Genomic DNA, 23,166 nt, shown 5'->3' with positions numbered 1-23,166 from the left:
CCAAGAAATGTTGGCAAAACACCCCCTCCTCATCGAGTAGGGGGGAAAAATGGCGGACACGCGCTAAAATCCACATCAGAAACAAACACACACGTTACTAAGCAAGGTAAAACGCCTCCTTTTAGGCTAGTCTTCAGTGTTGAGCCCACATTACCATTAGCTAGCCTCACTGTGCTAATACGCTCCTGCTTTGCTAATGCTAATAATTATAATCAGGTCAGACGAGCTAGCGAGCAACCTAGCATGCTAAGCTAGCATCCTTTGCAGTGGGCATGTCTGTTGTGTAGCTGTCCGTAGCATAGCATGCTGGGTGAGCTGTCTGCATGGCTGCGCTGGCTCCGTGCATGCTTGATATCCATTCATGACTGTTTCCGTTTGTGTTACTGCTCTTGAAGTGTCAGTCACTGTAGTGTTACCTCCTGGATTTGCGATGCTGTCACGCAAATGAGCATGTAGCGCGCATGCAAATGTAGCTCAGGAGAGGGCGGGGGGTCCCATGTGTTGGCTTTGTGTTTTGAATGGAGCTCAGCGTATTTCCTCAACGTGAGACGTGATTGTTTGGATGTCAGTGGACATAATGTTCCGTGCAAGTATCAGACAAGAAGTGGTGCTAGGATGAGGTTAGGGTTTTAACACTCACCGGGCTATCAACAGGAGGAGGGTGTAGTACGTGCTGAGCTGTCCTGCCACTGTCGGGAAAACAGGGAGCGGGGCCGCTTTAATTTGGACGCCATCCCCCTTGGCGGAGGAAAAAGGCGCACTTCTGTTGAAAGGGAAATCATCAGGAGTGGAGAGACGCTGCTAATCGGTTATGAAGTTTTAAGGTAGGTGTGTTTATAGTACCCTCTCTTTTTATCGTTACAGCTTTTATGGCATTGATTTTTTTTATTGCTTTTTTAACAAGGCTTTCATTTTTCAGATGGTAAGAGTGTCTCCAGAAATTCAAATATTTGGCAGACGGTCAAACTTGCGTAGTCAGTACTGACTTTAGGCATTTTGCAGTTTTCCCCCATTTTAGACAAACAAAAAATGGAAGTATGAAAACATTTATGGAAATTTGAAGTTAATGTATCAACAGAATTACTCTAAAACGCTTAACTCTAAGAACAGTTGTATTGTTAAGACTTAAATATTAGTTCAAATCACAGCTGTGCATATCTCTAAACATAAATTGCATCATTTTGCCCACTTTTTTCATGAAGAAACACCAACCTTCAAAATCCATCACTTTGATAACGAAATATTCTCAATTGTATTGCACCTGTACAGTCAATAGAAAAAAAAAACATTTCAGCCATCAATCATGTGTCAGTAACCAAAAAATCTCTTTTGTAACTGTGTTGCTGTGCCTGACTTCTTGTGTTTACAAACAGTAGACAGAATTGTTGAGTTTTGCTACATTTTGTAAAATAGGTAGGCTAACATTTGTGTTGCATTTAGACTAAATGTTGTCAGGGCAAAAGCTTTACCCTAAATCAAAATGATACAAAGGAAACTTAAAAAATTAAAATAGTATGATTTACATTTGACTGTGTTTGCACTGGGGCATTAGCTGGGGAGCTCTTTGAGGCGCTTTGACCTGTTTGTTGTGTCTGGTAGGTAAAGTTAGTCTAGAGCAGTGTTTATCAAAGTGGGGGTCCTGGCCCTACGGGGGTCGCCAGAGGGTACTTGGAGGGTCATGGAGGGAAAACATCAGTCCTAAAAGCACAAAATGTAATGTTTGAGGATGAACAAATTCCAGTCTTTAGAACACATTTAAGGAATGGAGATGATAAAGAAAAAACTTCCACTGATGTAAGTCTGTTGGTCCAGCCTCAAACTTTACAGTAAAACTTTATTTGAAGGGGTCTGCATAAGTCTGACATGATTATGACAGTGTCATAATCATGACACTGTCATAATCATGAATGAAGTGTCATTCTCTCAGTTATGTCACCTTAAATGCAAAGTTGACATTGTTTATCCCTTTTTGCTTTTGTTGTACAGTTAGATAGGCTGTAACTAACTGTCTTAGCCTAGCATATAGACTGGGAACTATAGGGGAGAGAATGGGTTAAGATCAAGTTTTTACTTATGTGGCTCTCCAGGAAAGGAAAAAAGCTGCACTGAAACTTCCACTCTTGTTTGGATGCCCAGGTGCCATGATTACTACAGTGTCATGTCAGTCTTAAGCATACCCTTTCAAATAAAGCATTACCGAGTCTACTAACTTATTTGTTCATCTAGCAAATATTTACAGCTCATATAGGCAGATTTTTATAGCCAGAATTCAAATTCTAAATCAGCTGATACTATTGTTCACATTTTAAGTTTATATCTGCTGATACTAATATATTATTGTGCATCTGTAAAGTAAAAAATCACCTTAAAGCATTATTTGTGGCAGTTGTGTTTCATGTATGTCTTTTTATATGTTAATTACAGTATGTAAATATCTAACCTTACAATGCAGATGGATTTGCCAGACTCCATGTCTCTGTCAGGTAAATCCATCTTGAAACGCTCCAATCTACTACATTTATGATTAGCGCGGGTGTAGCAACAAAATAGCGGCAGTTTTATCAGAACTGGACCACGTTTCTGCATGAAATAAAGATAATTTTTTGTTATCCTTTATATAAAATGTGTACACTAACCCATTTATAAAAGATGCACTGGAAAATAAAGTTGCAGAGAAAAAATAAGCTGCTTACATATGTTACCTTGTTGGTGTTAATGAAATCTTGAATGGAAATGTCCGTTCAGACTGGATCAATCTCTATATTGTCACCATCATGTAAAATACAATGAGCGAGGTTTTAAGGGTATTTCAGATAAATTGTATTTAAGACGCACTTTATTTGCAAATTAGTAACACGGTGCTTTACAACAAACCAGCTAATATATTCTTTGATACAGTCAATTAAAGATAACCTTTACTGAAAAGTATAAGTTCTAAGTTCAGATTCTACACAGTCTCCAAAGTTCAGTTTTACGTGTTTGCTGTCTTTTAAAAATTTGCTCTCAGTTTAAAATTTGTAAAAGCCAGAGCAAAAGAAAGTTCTTCTCTTTGATTCTCACAGTTGTGTTTCGTTCACACATTTTATAAATCTCTTTCTCTTCAGAGTGGGGTCCGCTGTTGTGTCGTGAGCTCGGTCAGTATTGGTGGAGCATGAGGAAACCCGTGCCACAGAAAGGTAGGAATTCATCACTCTGCTTCACTTTTTGTGTCCCTGTCCAGCCAGCTTCATATCTTATCTTGATAATGTTTGGAGTAGTGAGTTTGGCAGTTATTGCGAGGTAGTGACTGATGTAAAAATCACCTGTAGTTGAGAGCTTATTCTGTCTCTCTTGGCTCCTCCAGCTATAGAGTGGAAAGATGCCAGACGGATCAAGCAAGCTCGGAGTGGACGGCCCTCGCGGGCGCCCTCACAGTTTCAAGGTAAATACCCCACAGCAGCTACTGAAGTAGGATTTAGGCCTTTCAGCCGGAAATAGTGCCCAAGGATTTGATTCATTAATCAAGATTAAGTCTAGTACAAAGGTTGAAAGTACAATCTATACTTTATGTGTCTTTGTGCCAAGGCTTGCAAAACACTGAGTGTGAAATTCAACCCAAATTTAGTTGAAAATGACCACTTAACTGTTCTAAAAAATAAAGGCATTTAAACTTTATCACTCTGTTGTTTCTCATTGTGTTTCTCTCCAGGACATTTCAGTTGGGAGAAATACCTTAAAGAGACGGGTGCCATGGCTGCGCCTGTTTCTTGTTTTAGACAGGTGAGCATCATTGATTTATCCTCTCTTGACTGTTTTAATCAACCCGATTGACAACCATCTCTTCATTGGTAACTGAATTACACAAAGCCCTTTCTCTACTACTGTTGCACTGCTGCCACTCTCAGCACTTTCTGTCATCACTATCTAGAGCCTCACACCGCCACTTAATGAGTTCAAAGCGGGGATGAAGCTGGAGGCCCAGGACCCGAGGAACACCACGTCCACCTGCATCGCCACAGTGGTGGGCCTGACAGGCTCTCGTCTACGGCTGCGCTTGGACGGCTCAGACAATAAGAACGACTTCTGGCGCCTGGTGGACTCCTCAGAGATTCAGCCGATAGGCAGCTGTGAAAAGAGCGGGGGCATGCTCCAGCCACCGCTTGGTAAGGACTCACACATATCACATCATGGTACTTATTAAAATTCTGTTGCATAATCACAGTCATGCTTTGTAGTCTTTACTGCCCAACAGGTGTCACTGACTGACATCACAGAATGTCAGTTTGTCATATTAATGTCTATAAATAACTGTCTGACTCAGCTGCTTACACGCAACAAATCAGTTTTGAATGCCAAGTAGAACAGAGATGCATTGACAGGAACAGGGCCAATACAGATGGTTAAAATAAAAATTCTGAAAGTTCTGATACTTTTAGATGACTTCTGTGCACTGTAAAATCCTAAATATAAGTCACTGTATTCTGTTTTTTTCTTAGAATTTCCCAAATGAGAAAAGGTTTAAACTGTCCCCCTGCGGGATAGTTTACATTTTGTTCAGAAAAGTCCACAATGAGCAGTTTCTGTCTTTCAGTACAATGTTTTCATAGTATGCTACACCCACTTTTAGTAATGATGTTGCATGTCTCAGGACTTTATACTCGTGTATATATTGCCCTTGTATATAGTCAGTTTACTAGATAGAAAAAGTAGCTATTAAAAGTGCGGCTTGTCCATCAGACTTTATGGTAACTCCTCATGTCTGTTGTTCCAATGAGCTATAATATTTGATGTCTTTAAATTGTTATAAGCCCTTTCTCTTAAAATGTTATTGGAAATGTCTTACAGACAGCTTATGTATGCAGGCAACCCGGGTCAAGTCTGAGAGGTGGCATTTTTCATGCATGTTATTACCTGCTCTCTCATCCCCATTCCAGACTTGATCCACTGTCCTTTCTCTATAATTAAAGCATAAAAAGCAAAAAAATTAACATGAACATCCCCTCTTCTCTGAGTCAGCTGTTAGGAATACTAGCTTTCCAGCATTTCACTGATACAGATGCATGGCACACTATCTACAGATGGGTGGATATTTGTCAAACAGGCTGATATTGACCACTGCTACGGTGCAATTCTTACTGGCATTTAACACAGAAGGACTCTATTGTTTGCCTTTTAAGTCCCATTGAGTGTTTCGAGGATTGCCAGTTCTGTTTTGTTATTAAGTAATCTGTGAAGTACTCATTTTAAGTGTTAGGATAGGTGACAGTGTAAAATGTCAATCATTAATGAAAAAAGGTGCAATTAATAATTTCTCAGAGCCAAAATAATGACTCAGATTTTACTTTTAAAGTATTATAAAAGGGAAGAATAGAAAAAAATCACATTTGATGAGCTGGAGTCAGGAATGTGCTTTTGCCTGAAAAATAACATAAATGAAAAATCACATTTTAAAGTTGTAGCATTTTTTTCCCATTGTTTTCTCCATGTAGGTTTCCGTCTCAATGCATCCTCCTGGCCCATGTTTCTTCTTAAAACACTAAATGGAGCCGAGATGGCGCCTGCCCGCATCTTTCACAAGGTACCTGCTCAAGGCTTATGAGCTCAGAGCTGTTATCTGTCCTGCTGTCCTGAAGAACAGAGATGTGTTGATGTGCCCTTGCTAATACTATGAACCTGCATTTGCTAGGTACAAATATAGCTAGTCACTATGATGTGAGGTAGAATAAGGAAAATGTATCACTCACTTTAAAATATCTACAAAACTTATTTTAATTTTTTCTTGTACCATGGTAGTGCACAGATAACATCATACTTGACCCCTGTATATCTCTCCATGTTCCTCAGCAGGAGCCTCCCACTCCAGAGCAGAACTCCTTCCAGGTGGGCATGAAGCTGGAGGCGGTGGACCGTAAAAATCCCCACTTTATTTGCCCGGCTACAGTGGGCGCCCTGCGTGGTGTCGAGGTGCTGGTCACCTTCGATGGCTGGAGGGGAGCCTTTGATTACTACTGCCGCTATGACTCACGGGACATCTTCCCTGTGGGCTGGTGCACACTTACTGGAGATAACCTTCAGCCACCTGGAACCAAAGGTCAGGACCTTTACGGCATGCAAGAAGTTTTGTGACAAGAACAGTATCTGTTCATCCAAATCATTAAATCATTTATACACACCATTTAACATCATTGAACTTGAGCTAAACTGACAGTTTGCTTTAGTTTTCTGGATGCAGAAATTACTGAGTTGATGTTTTATCTAGACAGCCAATGTCAGCCGACACAGTAGTTAAACTGATGCATTGGTGCATCCCTTCTTACAAACCCATGTTCAGCAACCCATGGGAAACAAAATGTCTTCAAAATGTCTCCATACAGCCCTAAAGTAAATTATTTATAGTAGCAGAATCAAGGACAGTATTTTTTAACCTGTTAAACTTTTTATCTTTTAATCTACCTATCTCTTACAATAACATTTCAAATTACAAAGTCAAAATACTCAAGAACTTTAGGTTTTTATGTATCTGTACTGTACTTAAGACGAACAGCATCTCTCATATCATCACTTTGATTGTGGCCTTACTGATCTGCTATTAACACTTAGCAAGGACTTGTTTTGTCCAAGCATTACCAACCACTTCCCTTTCTTTCTCACTTCCTTGCTATGTTTATATATTTTTTTCTACGTGCCCCTTTCTTTGCCATGGTCCTCTTAGATTTCAGTCCCATCTGTTGTTTCTTAAATGGCCCATTTTGTTTGTGGCGTTATGACCTGTAAAAAGACTTCTCATTCCATACAAAAAACTCAGATGGTTTAGGCTGGCTGATTTTAAATTGCTTTTTGGTATGTCTTAACATCACACAAGATACAGCCTACATGTTTGTAATTCCTCCTACCACTAGCGGTACCTGTAGGAGCTACAGGGTTGTAGCTGCTACTGGTATGTTAAGATAGGTGACCTGTCAAGTCCTCTTATATCTCCAAACAGCTTTAACATGAACAGAGCCAGTCAGTGAATTTAAATGAAAACAGATGGAGGTATTTAGTGGTTGTTAATTTAATTTCATTGCAATGCAGACAAAAACATGACATTAAGTAATAAAGAAAGATAAAAGTATGTGTAGTGTGTTGTTTTAAAGTAGTTATGATAACTGTAAGTTGCATACATTTAGTTTGATCAACATATCTGTGACATGGAGGTTTTATTGGAACTGCATTACACTGTAACAGCTATTTCAGACTGAGACGTGTGTCTAGACCGCAGCGTGGCTTGATTTTTATTTTGTTTGCATGCAAACAAGTTAGGGCTTTCAGATCGCCAGTTTGAGCACCTTGTCTTATGCCCGTGATACACACATCTCAAGCATGGAGAATCTAGAGAATTGAGGTCTCACCTATTTTTTTTCCCATGAGCGGTTATTGACCAAAATAGACAGGAAAATGATAGAGAGCCATATTTGCCTTGAAGCAGCAAGTATGTACAGATATTGCAGTAAATATGGTTTTGGCTTTTCTTGTGAAACTCCCTTCGTTTGCACCGAATGCTTTTATCTTGAATAGTTCTTGGCACTGTTCTATTATACACTGAGTCAATCAAGCCAATTGTAGTGAAGATTAGGAAGGTTAAACTACTAAAGAATGACAGGTCTTTGACAGAAGAGAGACGCTGCCAACATACAGCACATACACACCTGGTATGAAAGCTGTGATGGTGCCTGCCAGAGCAAACATATGTAGCAGCTGCAAGCAGCAAACATGCAACCAGTCTGAAGTGACAGTAGGGCATAGGCAGGTGTTAGGTACTGATTTTTTTCATTCATTGTTTTTCGGTGGTTATTGCAATCATTTAAGATTGATTACTTCAACAAACCCTCTGCATATTGGGGATGTTTGTTGAAACCGCATGTATTCTTGTATGACAATAAGTTCTTCGGTTGTGTTTTAACATCTAAGAGCTGTTATGGCTCAGTGTTTGTAGAAAACTGTCATAGGCAACAACAGGTTCAGCTTGAATTTGACTCTTTAAGTGGCTTTGTAAGATCGGTGCGTGAATCTTCTCTTTGTAACTCCTGATTATGTTGAATTTCCCTCCAAATGTGTTTGTGTTAGACTGCTACCAACCACTTTACATATTATCCAGTCAAGTGGTTGTGTGGTTTTCCATTCATTTGCACAATTAAGTTGTTCACCTTAGTGTGGCCTAGTATTGTCATAATACAAGATTTTTAAACTTTGATACCTTTTTTAATAAAACTATTGACATTTATACCCATTTCAGTACCACAGCAACAAAATAGAAGTCCTTGTCACCCAATGTTGAGTATTTTTCATTTTGAATTACCAGAACTGTGCAGCATACTGCATACTACTTACCATCTAAATAGCACAAATACATCGGCATTTCATTAATGCAACTTAGACTGCTCTCTGCCTTCTGCCTCCAGCAGTTTTTGGTGAAAAATGTGACTAATGATCTTTTGAAAGTTTCATTCCTTTTTTTAAAGGTTTTGAAGATAAAAGAGATTTTATCATTTTAAGGCAGTAAGTCTCAACTTTTCTAGCTCAGGACCCTCCAGTCTGTTTAAATGACAAGAGCTGCCCAGCATTTTCAACATGTTTAGTAATTCAAAATGTTGCCATTTGTTTTTTGGATGGAACAAAATACACGCCAGCTGACTTTTCGGATTCCTTTCTCCATGGTAATGTGTAGATTTTGGCCATTTTTACAGAGATCTTGAGAAATAACTTCATTATCATGGAAAAAGCAGCTTTTTTATTGCAAGAAAAGGAGATAAATAAGTTGAAATACTTATAAAGCATTCAAATATACACATTATCATATTAAAGTAGAGTAAAATAAATGGTATGGATAGATGCCCAAAGATTTTAGTTCTTCATTGACATTTTGCCTCCATTTTTTCCAGACATACAGTCACAACCCACTGAAAACTGCTCTGCAACCCACTTTTGGGTCCCGACCCACAGGTTGGGAACAGCTGATTTAAAGAATGAAAGGGTTTTATAAAAAGTGTTAAACCTGACAACCTAAGTATCTTTTTTTAAAGCAGCAAACTTTTTCTCTCTATTCCTTCTTCTCCAAGCTTTTTAGAAGTTTAAGCCATGTTTACCCTCTCAGCATGAGAAAAACAAACTCAAATCAGAGCTTGAACCCAGTAAAGGCAATTAATTTGAGAAAGATGAAGGAAAAAGGAGGATACAAAGGTTATCATTCATGGGGTCAACTGTACTCCAGAGACAGAGCAGGAAAGGAAGGAGGGAAACAGGGAGGAAGGACATGTCTTTGTAGCCTGCTCATGTGTTTTATGAAGGCCTGGCATGCACCCAGTTGGCAGAGTCAGGGTCCATGACGCGGCTGCGTCAAGCCAGAGTGCCCCCTCCACAGGCCTCTCGCTGGCACCCTGGCGTACAGTGCGATCAGACACATCGGAGGGAATGAGCTAAGTGAAGGGACAGAAGCGGGGAGAAAAGACAGACGTATGCCGTTAAAGGTGGATTGTTTACATTGTCAGCAGATGGTGGGAGGAGAGAGGAGGAGACGGGAGGAAAAAAGAAAGAAAAGGAGGAGCAGCACAGAGGAAGAGTGGTAGAGGAGGACAGGGCAGGAAGAGAGGGTGAATCTGAGGACAACTGTGCAGACACTTTGACTTTGTTTGGAGAAGGAGGTGAGTAAAGATGAACCAAGTTACTGAAATGCAGCCGGAGAGATATATTAAAAGCTCTGATGGGGTTATCTTCCTGTAATATGAAGCTGTTTGTGTGTGGTTTCTCCGTGAACTCAGTGAACTCAATGCACTCAGGGCAGGGGGGAAAGAGAAGGCTGGTTTGTGTGTTTACTTGGCTGTTTTTTACAAGCTCTGCCATTGATGAGTGAACATGTAGCCCAGAGCTCTTTAAACCTTTATAAAGATTATCCAGGAATGGTCCCGTCTGTGGAGAATCAATCAGGTGTCTTGTTTCCCTTGGACTCAGTCTGAGTAGCATTCGCCTGCAGACTGAGCTTTGCATTGATTTGTACATCTGTGTGAAAGTGTGTTTAATAAATACAGCCTCACGGGCCAGTACCTGTGTGTTAATGAATGTGGTCGCTCCTCTCGTAAACCTGTCCTCGGTTGATCCAGGATGAATACCAGTGCTTTTAGTTTGTGCAGTGTGTATGCACAGGCTTGCAGGTGCATGTAAAGCCCACTCCCCTGCCTTCTTTACTGTGTGGTTGTTTTTCAATGCTCAATGCTAGTTTAGCCAGCTGCTTTGGCTTCTTTAGCGGAGTTAAGCACTCCTCTTATTTGGTGGTTTTTATGTATCTAAAACCAGCCCTGCTCTAAATGGTTTCACCATGTGCATGCTTCCTCGGTGGTTCATGTGATTTCTGAAATACTTCCCATCAAGAAAAGGGAGGGAGTGTGTGTTCCTGGGTGGGAGTGTGAGAGATAAATTTTCAGGCAGTCTTGCAGTTGACAGCAGCTTGCTTCTTTATTTGTTTTTTTCCTCCGGCTTTTTAAGGTGTTGTTCACACATTTCTGTTTTTTATCAAAGACAGCAGGGACATGAGGGTAGAGCAGAAAGAAATCAGCTTTCATTACTTCTGTCTTCTCTTTGAAAACAGCTTCTTCACCTCTGGCCTGACTTGTTTTTTTCTCCGCTTCTTCAGCCACCTATGTTGGTACAGTCAGCCTATATATAGATAATACCTCTACTGTTTGTCTCACACCAAAACTTTATTTACATTATTCAGTCCACCACATACTCACCAGTGTTTCCCCTATCATTCACAACCCTGTGCCTCTCCAAATGGCACAAAATAATTCATTTATTGTGTGAATTAACTAATTTTATTGCAGCAAAGCATGAATGTTTTTTATTTGTATTGCTGTCCTGAGCAGTGTCTCTCCTCTGCTCACGGACCCAGACTGTTTGACCAAGGTGCACATCTAGAGCCATCTAGGGTGGCATGAAGTTTGTGTGGCCACATGCAAAGGGTCATAATTTTAGACCTGAAATGTTAATTCACAAGATGGGTCCCTCACACAATATGGACAAAAGTATTTGGCCACACCTGTGAATTATCGAATTCAGGTGTTTCAGTTAGACCTATTGCCACAGGTGTATAAAATCAAGCACCTAGCCATGCAATCTCTATTTACAAACAAAATGGGTCATTCTGAAGAGCTCAGTGACTTCAAGCATGGCACTGTGATTAATGCTACCTTTGCAATAAGACAGTTTGTGAAATACAACAGTCAGTTTTAAGTGGTATTATGAAAAGGCTGAAGTGTTTAGGAACATCAGCAACTCAGCCACGAAGCGCAAGACCACTTAATATCACAGAGCGGGGTCAACGAATGCTAAGGCCTATGGTGCGTAAAAGTTGCCAACGCTCACATTACCAAGTCCATTGCCAAGCGTTGGATGGAGTGGTGTAAAGTACACTGACACTGGACTGTGGAGCAGTAGAAACATGTTCTGTGGAGTGACGAATCACGTTTCTCTGTTTGGCAGTCTTGGTTTGGCAGATGCTGGGAGAACGTCACCTGTCTGACTGCATTGTGCCAACTGTGAAGCATACCAAGACATTTTGGACAATGCTATGCCTCCAACTTTGTGGCAAAAGATTGGGGAAGGCACTTTTCTATTCCAACATGACTGTGCTGCAGTGCATAAAGCAACGACTATAAAGACATGGTTTGGTGAGTTCATTGTGGAAGAATTTGACTGGCCAACACAGAGCTCTGACCTCAACCCCATCAAGCTCATTTAAGATGAACTGAAACGGAGATTGCAAGCAAAGCCTTCTTGTTCAACATCAGTGCCTGACATCATAACTGCTGTGCAGGATGAATGGTTTCACATTCCCACAAAAATACTCCAAAATCTTGTTGAAATCCTACCAGGCTGTTACAGCCGCGCAGGGGGCAAACTCCATATTAAAGTACATGCATTTGATTACATGTGACATGGACTGAAATCAGTAGCCAGTATTTATCTGGTGTGTCCAATCAATTCAGACTTAAATCGGATTCACCAATCTGCTGAATCATCAAAGAGAGTTGTTCTACCACGCAGAAGAAGTCAATCACCCAGTGTTTTGTGGTCAAACACAAGAAAAATGTGGGCATAGTGGGAGAGTTACACCGAAGAACTGATGTTTGGTGTCAACAATCAGATAAATGGATATTTTAGACATTGGTATTGGTATCAATCCCTGCATTTCTGTTTTATACTCCTCAATTTTTTACAAAAACATAAATTCTCTCGTTCTTCATGCATGAATGAAACCATAAAAGATCAGTGAAAAATCTGTTTTTAATTCTTGTATTCATTTATTACCAGAAGTGTATGAATGTCATATTGCAAATGTTAGCACTACATTTATTACATGCAGGAAACAGCCAATTTATTTGACTTCACAGAAATTCTAAAATCACAAAATGTGCAATGTCATGCAGGAACTCAGCCCTGCCCTTTAACCCTCTGTCCTTTTCTCTACCTGTTCACTCTGTAAAGCTTTTTGAGCTCAGTTTTAAAGACGTACTGTGCTGTCTTAAGTCTTAAAAATTGGAGTAAAAGGTTCAACTGAGGAAAATTGTTGCACTGCTGGGAACGATTGACCTTCTCTGCTGCTTCAAGGCTCTCAAGCTCAGGTGCTCGGAGCAGTGTGGATTTAGTTCTGCTTCAACTGACTTGAAGGATTTAATGTCCTTAAAGCTTGCAACTTACAGTTAAAAAGAGGTGACACCACTTCCTGTATTTGAAAGCAGAATAGTGTGTTATACAACTTTCTTCATGGTTGTTCTGGAGTCACACAGGGACATTATAGCCCAAAGGATTCTGGGATGTGTGCAGACGGGCGGATGACTCATTCAGCTTTTTGTTTGTGTTATGTGATAGTTGAGTGGGAAGTGTGTACTGTGGCTAATTCTGAATGATTTTATGTCTTCTTATCAGGTCATTCACATAACACATAAGGTTTGTCTGTATTTTATATAAAATATTCACATCTGGGAGGCGTTTTAAATAGCTGATGCTGGTAATCATATACAATCTAACTGTGCAAACCTTTGTACTAAATACAAAACCTGTAGATTAAATTTTTGTGTTCACAGTTACAAAACATAATTTTTTCCCTTTGTGTGTCTGATCATCTTTGCCCCTGCAGCTGTGTTGTCCAAGAGCCTCAGGGCCCTGACGGACGGGAGTGTGGAGAGCCCAGCCATGCACCCCACCCCAACGGTGGGCAGACCTCCCGGCCAGAGAGGACGCAAGCCAGGCCGCAGGAAAACAAAGATGACGGGGCTGTGGGGCCAGAAGGGCCCAGCACTGGGACCACAGAGTATTCAGGCGGGTAAAGGCCTGGAGCCCATCAAGCTCCCAAAGAAACGAGGACCCAAGCCTGGCAGCAAGGTAGGCAAAAGAAGTGTTAAGATATCACCAGTGTAGACAGTTGTTTTTAGCTATACAGGTTGTTTGCCTGAGTTACAATAAACAGACTTAATTTCTTTATCTTACTGCTTTAGTTGGAGAGCTGTCTGTCTGGATGTCTCGATTGGCAAACCTCCCTTTGGCTCCAATTGTCATTCATTCATACCTCTCAGGACTTCTTGGGCATACTGATTTGAAACTGGTACCAAGAAAAAATCATAAATATGTATAGATTTTGGCTAAAACTCCTAAATTGCTGTTATTCGCTTCAGTTTGCTCCTCACGTCCCCATCCACCAACACAGCTGACATACCGTGAGCGTATTGCGTCACTTCGTCTTTGTGCGGTTCTTCTGTTGTTGTGTTTCTTTAAGTGGCGATCAAGCTACAGTTAAATTCTTTACTCTTTCTACAACTAATCACTACTGTTTTATAGCTGTTGTGCATTTAAGCATACATACAGTTAACAACTTGCACCCTCACAGTTTAGCTGCTTTTCTCTTAGCCTCCCTTGCCTCTTTTACCACAGCTTAGTCTAGTTTAGTCTCAGCTGCTCTGCCTCTCCTGCTTGGTGTGCCACATGTTCAGTTTTTCTTCGTCCTCCTTTACTAATAATGGAATGTGTATTAAATGTAATTTATTTGTAGCTCTGGAGGGCAGGGTAACTCCTAGGAAATGAGGCTCCACACTACTGAATCCAAACCTTTATTCTCAGCTCTAGCTAGCCAGCCCCCTGTAGCTGGTGATAGCCAAGGAAAGGAAACTTTATTTCCATGCTTCTGTTTTGAGGAAAGTATGATCAAGTAAGCTGATTTAATTTAAACTGACAAGCTTTTAAAAATGAGGGACAGTCAGGGCATTTTGCACATTTCTAAAAGCAACAATACGATGGTATTTCACAGGTCTTAGCTTAATATTGACATCTATGTACTGTATATAAATTTCTTTAAGCACTGAGATCAAGAATCTCATTGTCACAAATAGCAAAAGTAAGTCTTGTCACTGAATCCCAGACTGAAGGCTGTAGCTCCCAGGATTTTTTACATGGTTAAAAATCACACAAGTATGAGGGAAGTAGATTGATCAAAGCCTTACAGATAAAGACATGCCAATGATTTTGTCTATGTGTGGCCAATTAAGGCCAACCAACTTAATCATACAGAAGACATTGATGAGTTAAGAACTTAAGATTGGTTATGAACCTCAGTAGCCATGGTAAAGAGTATCCAAAGATTTAAGGCATTAAGAAGAGGCCTTAAATCCAAGGCATCACCATGATTAATGAAAGCACAAATGTTGTAACCTGGTCGAACGTTATTATAAATTATCACAGCATATAAATTTATCTACATTTGACTCTTATTTTTCCCTGGATTTAACAGTTGGGCTGGGTGAAGAGAGCAGGTTGGCTTGAAGATGCCATGGCAGGCCCAGGACGGCCGATGACAGGACCCGGGCGAACCAGAGGAAAACTGCCTGCCAACTGGGCACCGAGAATAGCTCTGCAGCAGGCCCAGACTCAGGCTGAACTGATCAAGATCCCAAAGAAAAGAGGGCCAAAGCCAGGCAGCAAGGTAGCTACTTTGTACATACAGATCAACAGCAGCATTACTGGACTGCAGAATTGAAATAGAATAGTTAGAGATCATTTACAAGATTAACAAGAAAAGGTTTTCAATGCATCAAGCATTGGCCAGTTATTACCCTCATGTTTTGATACTTTTACAGTCCTAAACTGGTTAAAAGAGAAACATAGAAACCCTTACTGTAAATGCATTACATTTTTAGATTTGTTTTGTATATTTATCTTTGCTCTGAAACATCCATAGTGATAGACAGTAATTTAAAACAGTCCAAGAGAACATGTTAAAATACTAAGCAGTTTTTAAAATCTTAGCACATGTTGGCTGTGTCTCAAGGTAATATTTACTATGGATTGCTGTTAGGTTTGTACATTTTCCTTAAGTAGGGCAGATTGAACTGGTTTCCTTTTCACAGGCATCAATAGTTAGAAAAGCACAGCAGCTGTATACAAGTAATTCTGGCAGCTTTAGTGTGTGCTGGCAGAGCAGGTAGCAGCACTCATCAAGTCTCAATAATGCACTAAAGAGAGATTAACGGAAACTCTTGGCAGAGTCATTCAAGTTCCCTTTGTTCTTTTAGTTTTCTATATCAATGCCAGTGTTTATGTCTTCCTGAAAGGAAAGTAGTTTTTGCACCCAGGTAAAAACTTCTATAGCATAGTAAAAATACGATAGTACATGTGTTGCATAGGCACATTAACATAGCACTAACATTTGCAGGTTTATGCCGAGCTGTTATTGAACAAGTGAACAGATGCTGTGTGATGTCTGAGATTTGTGTGTTTTGTGTCCAGAGGAAACCACGTGTGGTACCTAATCCAGTCCCCACATCTCCCACCAGCAGCACCCCAGAGCCCGACACCAGCACTGTGCCTCTGGACAACGCCACCATCCCCAACTCTGCACTACAGGCTCCCACAGGTACAGCACAGACATGGACATAACGAATTATAATTAACAGGTGTACCTCATTAGGATACTCGGCACATATTACAGACTGTGGGTCATTCTGTCGCAAAGTTTATTGCCAAAAGAAAATGACAAATATTGCTTAGAAATTTAAATAAAACTCAAAGTTCTTTCTCGGACATGGTACAAAAGATGATTTATGAGACTTTTTGAATTTTAAGGCCAGAAAAAGTCTTTAAAAGTCAAAATTTTCCTTGTGAGAGGTCTTTATTTTAGAAGGCACTTTGACTAAGAGGTGTTTATATCCAATCTTCATTTCTAGCTACATCTATTCGATATTGCATATATGCTTGTAGGATATGTTATGATTATTATCACTGTATATAATATTGATAAAAAAGAGGTGCTAAATTTGCCAGAAATAGTCAAATTTGGGTTTTTATGACCAAAAATATATCATATCAATTGCCACTTAATCAACAGTGCATTAAATTACATGATTCAGCTCAGTCAGTTGTACTGAAAAATCTCACTCACCTCTCACTTTTACTGTTTGCTGCACAAAAAGTGGCATTCCTTCTTCTAAGCCCAGTTCTTAAAAAAGATCTTTAAAAATCTGTAATTTTACTCTTAAAAGTTTGTAGAAACCTTGTTTATTTTACCCTCATTTCTGTTGTTCGTCCTCTAGTTTGCGTCTACCTAAATAAATACGGCAAAGTGGGACCCCATTTGGACCAGCGACATATCCAGCAGCTCCCAGACCACTTCGGACCAGGCCGGGCCTCTTCCGTACTTCAGCAGTGTGTTCAGGCCTGTGTTGACTCGGCACACAATCAGGCCACAGTCTTCTCCTGCCTCAAGGCTGGACAAGGAGGTGAAGTCATTTCAGGTGGGAATAACCCTCTTGAAAGAGGAACACACTTACTCTCCACAGGCCTATATCAACAAGCAGGGTTAGTGCAGACTGTTAACCGGACTGTTTCGTTTCCACATCCTTTCTTTCATTTATTCAGTCCATATCAGGCACATTATTAATGCTTCTTCTGAATAAACAGCAATGTTGTGTTATATGAATATAAAGACACCAGGCTTCATTAAAAATACTTTTTTTTATCAAACAGGTTGCATTAATCTTCAGATCGTTTGAAATTCAAAACCCTTAGAATTGAAGTCACAGGGTAGTTTTGAAAGGAAAAAGCTTATTTCTTTCTTGAGATAAGTAAACAAAGAAAAAAACACCAAACAGTTGTGGAAAGGCATTGATCAACTCACTGGAAAAAAATTGCCCCTGTAGAGCTTAAGTTGGATGGTAGCACACAGGATGAGAGTTTAGCTGCTGTAAATAGTTTTTATGATTATTTTCTTAACTCTGTTTTAGAATTGGGTAGAAATTCTAGCGAAGTAAACAAAATCTTTTAATCATTGTCAAACTCAAAAGCAGAAGGTATTTGGGGAATCGATTAGGGTTGGAATGCTCCATTGATTTGTTGATTAACGAGCCAATCAGATCAAAGGCAAAACATACACAGACATTTACACTGACGCTTCAAGCAACGCTTTTATTTTAAAAACCCTTCCACACACCTGTTGATAGTTTCCGCCCTGCTACATTTCCTCAACAAACTAGCAGTACAAACAGAGAGGCTACAGGCAGCATAGAGGGAAAAGTCAGCTGCTGCATGTCACATTTGATACACAGATTGAAGCCTGACGTCTCACGTTTGATTAATTAATAAAGATAAAAGTTGACATGATTCAAGCAGGACAGCTGCTCTTTTTCTCTTTTTACAAGGCTGCACATAACAAGTAATCGTCCTTTGAAATCAAACATTGTCCTAACCTCTACATTTATTAGGCCAAAATACTTGATCATGATTATGAAAGGTTGCAGAAAACGTGCATATTGTTTTTGAGTTATCAGTGTTTGAAAGGAAATAAAAATGTTTGGTACTTTGCTGTTATAAAATAAACATATTTTAATACAATTTGCAATTAATTAATTAATTAATTAATTTAACATTTGCAATATTTAAAGAATGGTACTGTCTTTGCTATATTTGTTAAACAGATTGTTTTTATTAAATACAGAAAATTTAAAAAACTGAAAAAATTATTTCTTCTGTACCTGCAGGAAATTTGTGCGTAAAATCGTCTGACATCGATTGTAGGCTCCCATATCAAATTGAATTGAAATCGTATTGTGAAAGATATTCTGTTATTGTAAAATATCAAGTGTCCAAAATATTGATGTAATATCATAATGAAACAGTTGCTTTAAGCTAGAATTGAAACTACATGCAGATGAAAATGGTCTTGTATACCTTTGGGAAAGATCCTGAACTGGTGGCTTCTAATTTTTCATTGGCATTTGAAAAAGCTACAGTATGGCTTTGGTACTCCTGACTCACTCTTAATACTGACAAAACAGTGACTATGTATTTTTGAAGTGTGTTTTTTTTATACTGAGGGTAAATCAATTCTGAGCACAAGTTTAGTCTCTTGAGTTTGTCAAACCTCCTAAATTGGCCCCAGGTCACTCGTTAATTGTCTTGTTTTTTTTGTCAAAGTCTCATCTTTTTATCATTTCTTTTCATTACCTTTAGATATCCATTTCATTATGCAAGCACTATTTTTTTCCATGTTCAGCACAAGAATAGTGACCTAACAAACAGATAATGATCCTTTGCCCATGTTTGTCCTTTGTAGCCTACTTTGAGCAGCAGCAGCACACCCTTACCCTGCCCACAGTCAGCAGTGTCACCTATGTGCTCCGCTTCCTGGAGAAACTCTGCCACAACCTTCACTGCGATCCTCTGTTTGGCAGCCAGCCTGTAGCCAGAGGAGGCCTGCACTACGACAGTCGCACTTACCCTGCAGGTCAGTGTTTCTCTGTGCTCACACCTGCTGAGAGGAAATGTTGGGTTTAGTTAACAGAAGTTATGTTGCTGAGCTATGTTGATAAAGATTTAAGGTCTGCTTTGCTTATCTGTGGCTGTAGACATCGTATGTCTCAATTTTAAATATGTGTTGATTTCAGAAAGGAAAACTTTTGGAGAAAGTCTGATGACAGGTCCAGGTCGAGGCACAAAGCGGTTCCATCAGGACTACAAAAGTCCCCTGCCTCAGAAACTTGCCAAAATCTCCCGACACTCCATTGATGGTATGTTGCTCTTCTATTGTCTGGAATTGTTTCGTTTTTCTTTTCAACAGATTTAAGAGACACATACTAAAATACATGCACAAACAGAAGTGTCAGGGTGAGGGGCTGTTGCGATAAAGTTGCCCAGAGTGGTTAGGTGCCTTACTCAAGGGCACCTTGCCAGTATTTGGGAAGTGAACTAACACGTCTACAGGTACCAGACCAATTTCTAGACTTGATCCAACCTTGTGACCCTGTGGTTTCCACCCTCGTTACTGAGCTACTTGGACTTGGTGATGTGAGGCTTTCATGCAGCTGCCCAGTCATGGAAACCCTATCCATGAAGTTCCCGTCACACAGTTTTTGTGCTTAAGTTAATGCCAGTGGAAGTTCAGAACTCTTCAGTTATGGAATCTACAGAGCTAGTCAACTTTAACGCATAATGCACTGTAGCAGTTATCTCCAGCTTTGTGTCTGAGTGTTGTCCCTAAATGCTTCCACTTTCTAATAATACCACTTAAATTTGACTGTGAAATTATCCAGCAGGGTGAAATTTCATGAACTGTCTTAAAGGTGGCATCCATCACAGCACGATGCTTGGAGTCACTGGATCCATTCACACTTTGTGTCTTAATATTACATGCCACTTGGATCATCTTATGATGTTTAAGCTTTCTCACACTTTTTCTGTTGTTTTTCTTTTCATTACTAATTTGTGTATGTATTTAATTTATTAGACATGTTAAACATTTGAATTGTGTTTTATGTTGGGCCCCCCTTTAATCCAAGATCGTCCATATCAAGGGGTTTATCTTAACATATAAATCATCATAGATTATTAGTCACAGGATGACATTGCTATCTGGACCAAGAACACACACTGCAGAGTAGCAGTCGCTTGGCTAATTTCTTGACTGTAAATAGAGAGCCTTATCAGTTCCACTATTAGAGCTGTAATGAGTTTTTTTACTTCTTTGTGATGTTGTATAATCTTTGAAGTCTCAATTGCATTTTTTATACCCAGATCAATGTGCTGTATGTGGCACTATTCTTTGGTGGTATGTTTTGACCCTAAATGCTTCTAAATCAAAGTATTTCACTGATTAAACAAGCCTCCCAGTCCTGTGAATTGTACTTGTTTGTATAACCGATGGCTTCCAACCTGTAATGCTGTACCAGGTTTTATGTAAAGACATTTAAGTTCAATAATCGACTGCTCTAAGCTGTCCAGTAAATTCTTGTAGAAACCCATTAAAGGAGGCAGTTAAAGAGAAGAAGCTCTTGGCTCAGGAGTAAGCGGTGTTAAGTTCGGGGGCAGGAGTTTAATCATTTAATCATCTTTCAATTTCCCTAGCTTTTAATTAAGTTAATGGAATATTTGAAGAGATTTATGTTAAAGGGTAATATCCCCCTTAAAAGGGCGTCCAGCTCTTACAGAAGGACAGACACACTCACTGCAATCACTGCAGAACTTTCTCAGGATTATGACTGTGAAATTAACTCCATCACTTGGTTTTTACTGGGGCTTTTTTTTTTTTTTTTTTTCTTTTTTTTTTACAACTTTCATCACCCTCGGTGTTTTGTTTTTTTTGTGTCTCAGATCCCTTTGGTTTTTTAGTAATATTTTAGGCAATTTAACGTTATGTCATCTCACTGATGAGTCCTCTGTTTGTCCTGCTCCAAGCAGATTCCTTCAGAGAGAACAGTGTCGTTGTATCAGAGCACTTAAAGAAGAGCCCTCTGTCTCCAAACTCTACGGTACAACATCCTGGCCTAAAGTCTCCCTCCAAGCTTCTGCATCAACACAGCCTGACAGGTAGGAAGAGGCACTGAAAGAGGAGACATTGTTGATGCCTTTGTTTGAATATCTCAAGGCTTTTATGGAGAAGTTGTAGAGCTCTAGGTAGGCAATCAGACAAAAACATGTACTTATGTGTTTTTCTGTTCTTTCATTAACGGTAAGAGCTTGAGTTTGAGTAATTTAATCACCAGTTAGGAGGCTTATCAGACAACAAAACACTCCATTATAGCCTTGAATACCTTTACAACTATGGAAATACCATTGTGCAATTCAGTTATCCCAAATATCAGAATAATTCTGATTATGATTTTTGCTGTAACAGAGTTATCCTATTATCCATTCTGTTGTTGAATAAAGGCATGAAAGTGCAGATATCACTTGAAAACTGTTACTCATGTGTTTGTGTTCCACTTTTTTACTGACAGGCTCAGGCAGTTTCCGTGAGAGCTCAAGGCCCAGCGGTCAAGACCCCAATATGTGGACTGTGGAGGATGTTATGCAATATATCAGAGATATTGATCCAGTGCTGGCCCCACATGCTGACCTTTTTAGAAAACATGTATGTATTCTCTTATTCTGGTAAAGATGTGCATTATTAGCGTATTCTGTATACGTATTCTGAAGCTTAGCATCAGTTCATGCAGGGCGCAGTTGTCATACGCCCAGCCGTGATCAGCTAAAAGCCAGCTGATCCCAATTATCACCTCCCAGCTCCCACAGCCAGTCACAGTTCCTTCTCTAAAAACACAGTGTGGTATTTAGATATATGTACATCTTACTAATCCCTGCTTGCATTAATGCTGATGCACCATGCTACTGGCAAAGCTTAACGTCCTCCACCCCAGCCTCCTCCATTATAGCATAAAGCTTGTTGCACCCTCATTCAGATTCATGCTACTATGGATTAAGTGCTTTTGGACTAATTTTATTGTATTCAGTACACATTATCATAAATGTATCTGTCCATATGGGGGATTCTAGCCATGCCAAGTAAAACTGTATATCCATTTTCGCAATAAAATACAGTTCTCAAATTAAATGTTGTTTTTTTTTTGTATTCCAGGAGATTGATGGCAAAGCACTCCTGTTGCTGCGGAGCGACATGATGATGAAATACATGGGCTTAAAGTTGGGGCCGGCCCTAAAACTCACCTTCCACATTGATAAGCTCAAACGTACTTGAGGATGCCAGCCGACAAGCCTTCCAAAGGACTAAACCATCCCCCTTTTCTAGGATCAGTATATCATGCACTGCATATCGGACGTATTCTGACCATTTACATGTAGCAGCTTCTATCAGAGCACCATATCTGGTATAACATACTCTCTCCTCACCTCATGCAATGAGGAATGTTTATTTTGTGTAGCACAATCCAGCCCAGAGGCAGCATGGGATACGTAGGATAACCCACTTATCCGTCATCAGTTTTGCATTTCAGTATAACTTGAAGAGTCGTTTGGCCATTTCAACTGTAAAAGGCTTTTTTGGCCTGCTTTTATCGTGTCACATTTATTCTAAACATTTCATATTTTGTACTTACAGTATATGTATGGACTCGTATTTTTGCTCTTTTGAACATTTATGTGGGATAAGTTAATGGAAAGAAACCTTTAAGGATGAAAAGAAAACACTACATTCGTCCCAGTAGCTGGGAATGTATCCTCTTAATGTCTCTGTTTGAGGCAAAATGTTGCAATTATGGTAGAAGACTTGTTTTAATAAAGGAAAAAACTACTTTATCCTTGAAATACTGCCATGAGAAAATGAGCGTCTTTTCTCTTGTTATGGATGTTGTTTACAATGCTTTGTCTGGTTTATGTTATTTGTACTTTTTTAATTTTTATACTATATTATGATAGTTCCTACATGGAGAGCCCTATCATACTTAACATTGTTCAATAAATATATAATAATGCAACTATTGTGTTGTCTTCTCTGCACCTTTAGCTCAATTATTATATTGCTATACATCAACAAAGATGGCAAAACTCTACTTTAATAGCTTATGCAAAGAGTTTATAAGGCACATGTTCCTGGAAATTCAAAGAAACCGTTTGCACCCATATAGTGTGACTGACAGGGAGTCCAAGGTTTAGATTAAAGGTAAACAGCTGTTTATTTTTTGACATTTCCATGCATTGAATTTTGACTACTTCATCCTCAGGGACTTGAAACCTTGTAAGTTTCAAACTATACATCTTTGATGAGAGTCATGCTTGGATCAACATGCCAATATTATGATTATATCAAAGCACTTAATATGAGGGAGGCACAGAAAGCCATTGATCTTAGTGATACTCAGATTACTGTAATTAAGTGTT

General features: G+C 39.5%; 1 protein-coding gene across 2 annotated transcripts; it reads left to right on the top strand.

Annotated features, from left to right (window-relative positions):
- LOC121514283 (polycomb protein SCMH1) lies at nt 1–22,763 on the top strand. 2 transcript variants are annotated; one of them, XM_041794418.1, is made up of 17 exons: nt 1–106; nt 655–824; nt 3,105–3,176; nt 3,344–3,421; nt 3,689–3,759; nt 3,908–4,142; nt 5,469–5,557; nt 5,824–6,070; nt 13,151–13,395; nt 14,795–14,986; nt 15,790–15,916; nt 16,593–16,793; nt 18,611–18,781; nt 18,942–19,064; nt 20,731–20,859; nt 21,270–21,403; nt 21,908–22,763. In XM_041794418.1, exons 3-17 carry the CDS (start codon nt 3,152–3,154, stop codon nt 22,025–22,027), a joined length of 2,187 nt encoding a protein of 728 aa, XP_041650352.1. In that variant the 5' UTR covers nt 1–106; nt 655–824; nt 3,105–3,151; the 3' UTR covers nt 22,028–22,763. The 2 variants fall into 2 exon arrangements, with proteins under 2 accessions (XP_041650352.1, XP_041650353.1); XM_041794419.1 differs by having other exon boundaries at nt 9–824; nt 5,827–6,070.
- The last annotated feature ends 403 nt before the right edge of the window (nt 22,764–23,166 follow it).

The sequence above is a fragment of the Cheilinus undulatus genome, linkage group 8 (genome assembly GCF_018320785.1).
Source record: "Cheilinus undulatus linkage group 8, ASM1832078v1, whole genome shotgun sequence".
Taxonomy (NCBI): Eukaryota; Metazoa; Chordata; class Actinopteri; order Labriformes; family Labridae; genus Cheilinus; species Cheilinus undulatus.
The sequence above is the reverse complement of the archived record's forward strand: the minus strand, read 5'-3'. Positions and strand labels throughout refer to the sequence as shown.

Bases quoted from the DNA above. Each gene is read 5' to 3' on its own strand.
- LOC121514283 (XM_041794418.1), top strand. From the start codon at position 3,152: ATGAGGAAACCCGTGCCACAGAAAG. The intron at 3,177-3,343 runs GTAGGAATTCAT...TGGCTCCTCCAG, and splicing joins GAAACCCGTGCCACAGAAAG to CTATAGAGTGGAAAGATGCC. The intron at 3,422-3,688 runs GTAAATACCCCA...GTTTCTCTCCAG, and splicing joins GGCGCCCTCACAGTTTCAAG to GACATTTCAGTTGGGAGAAA.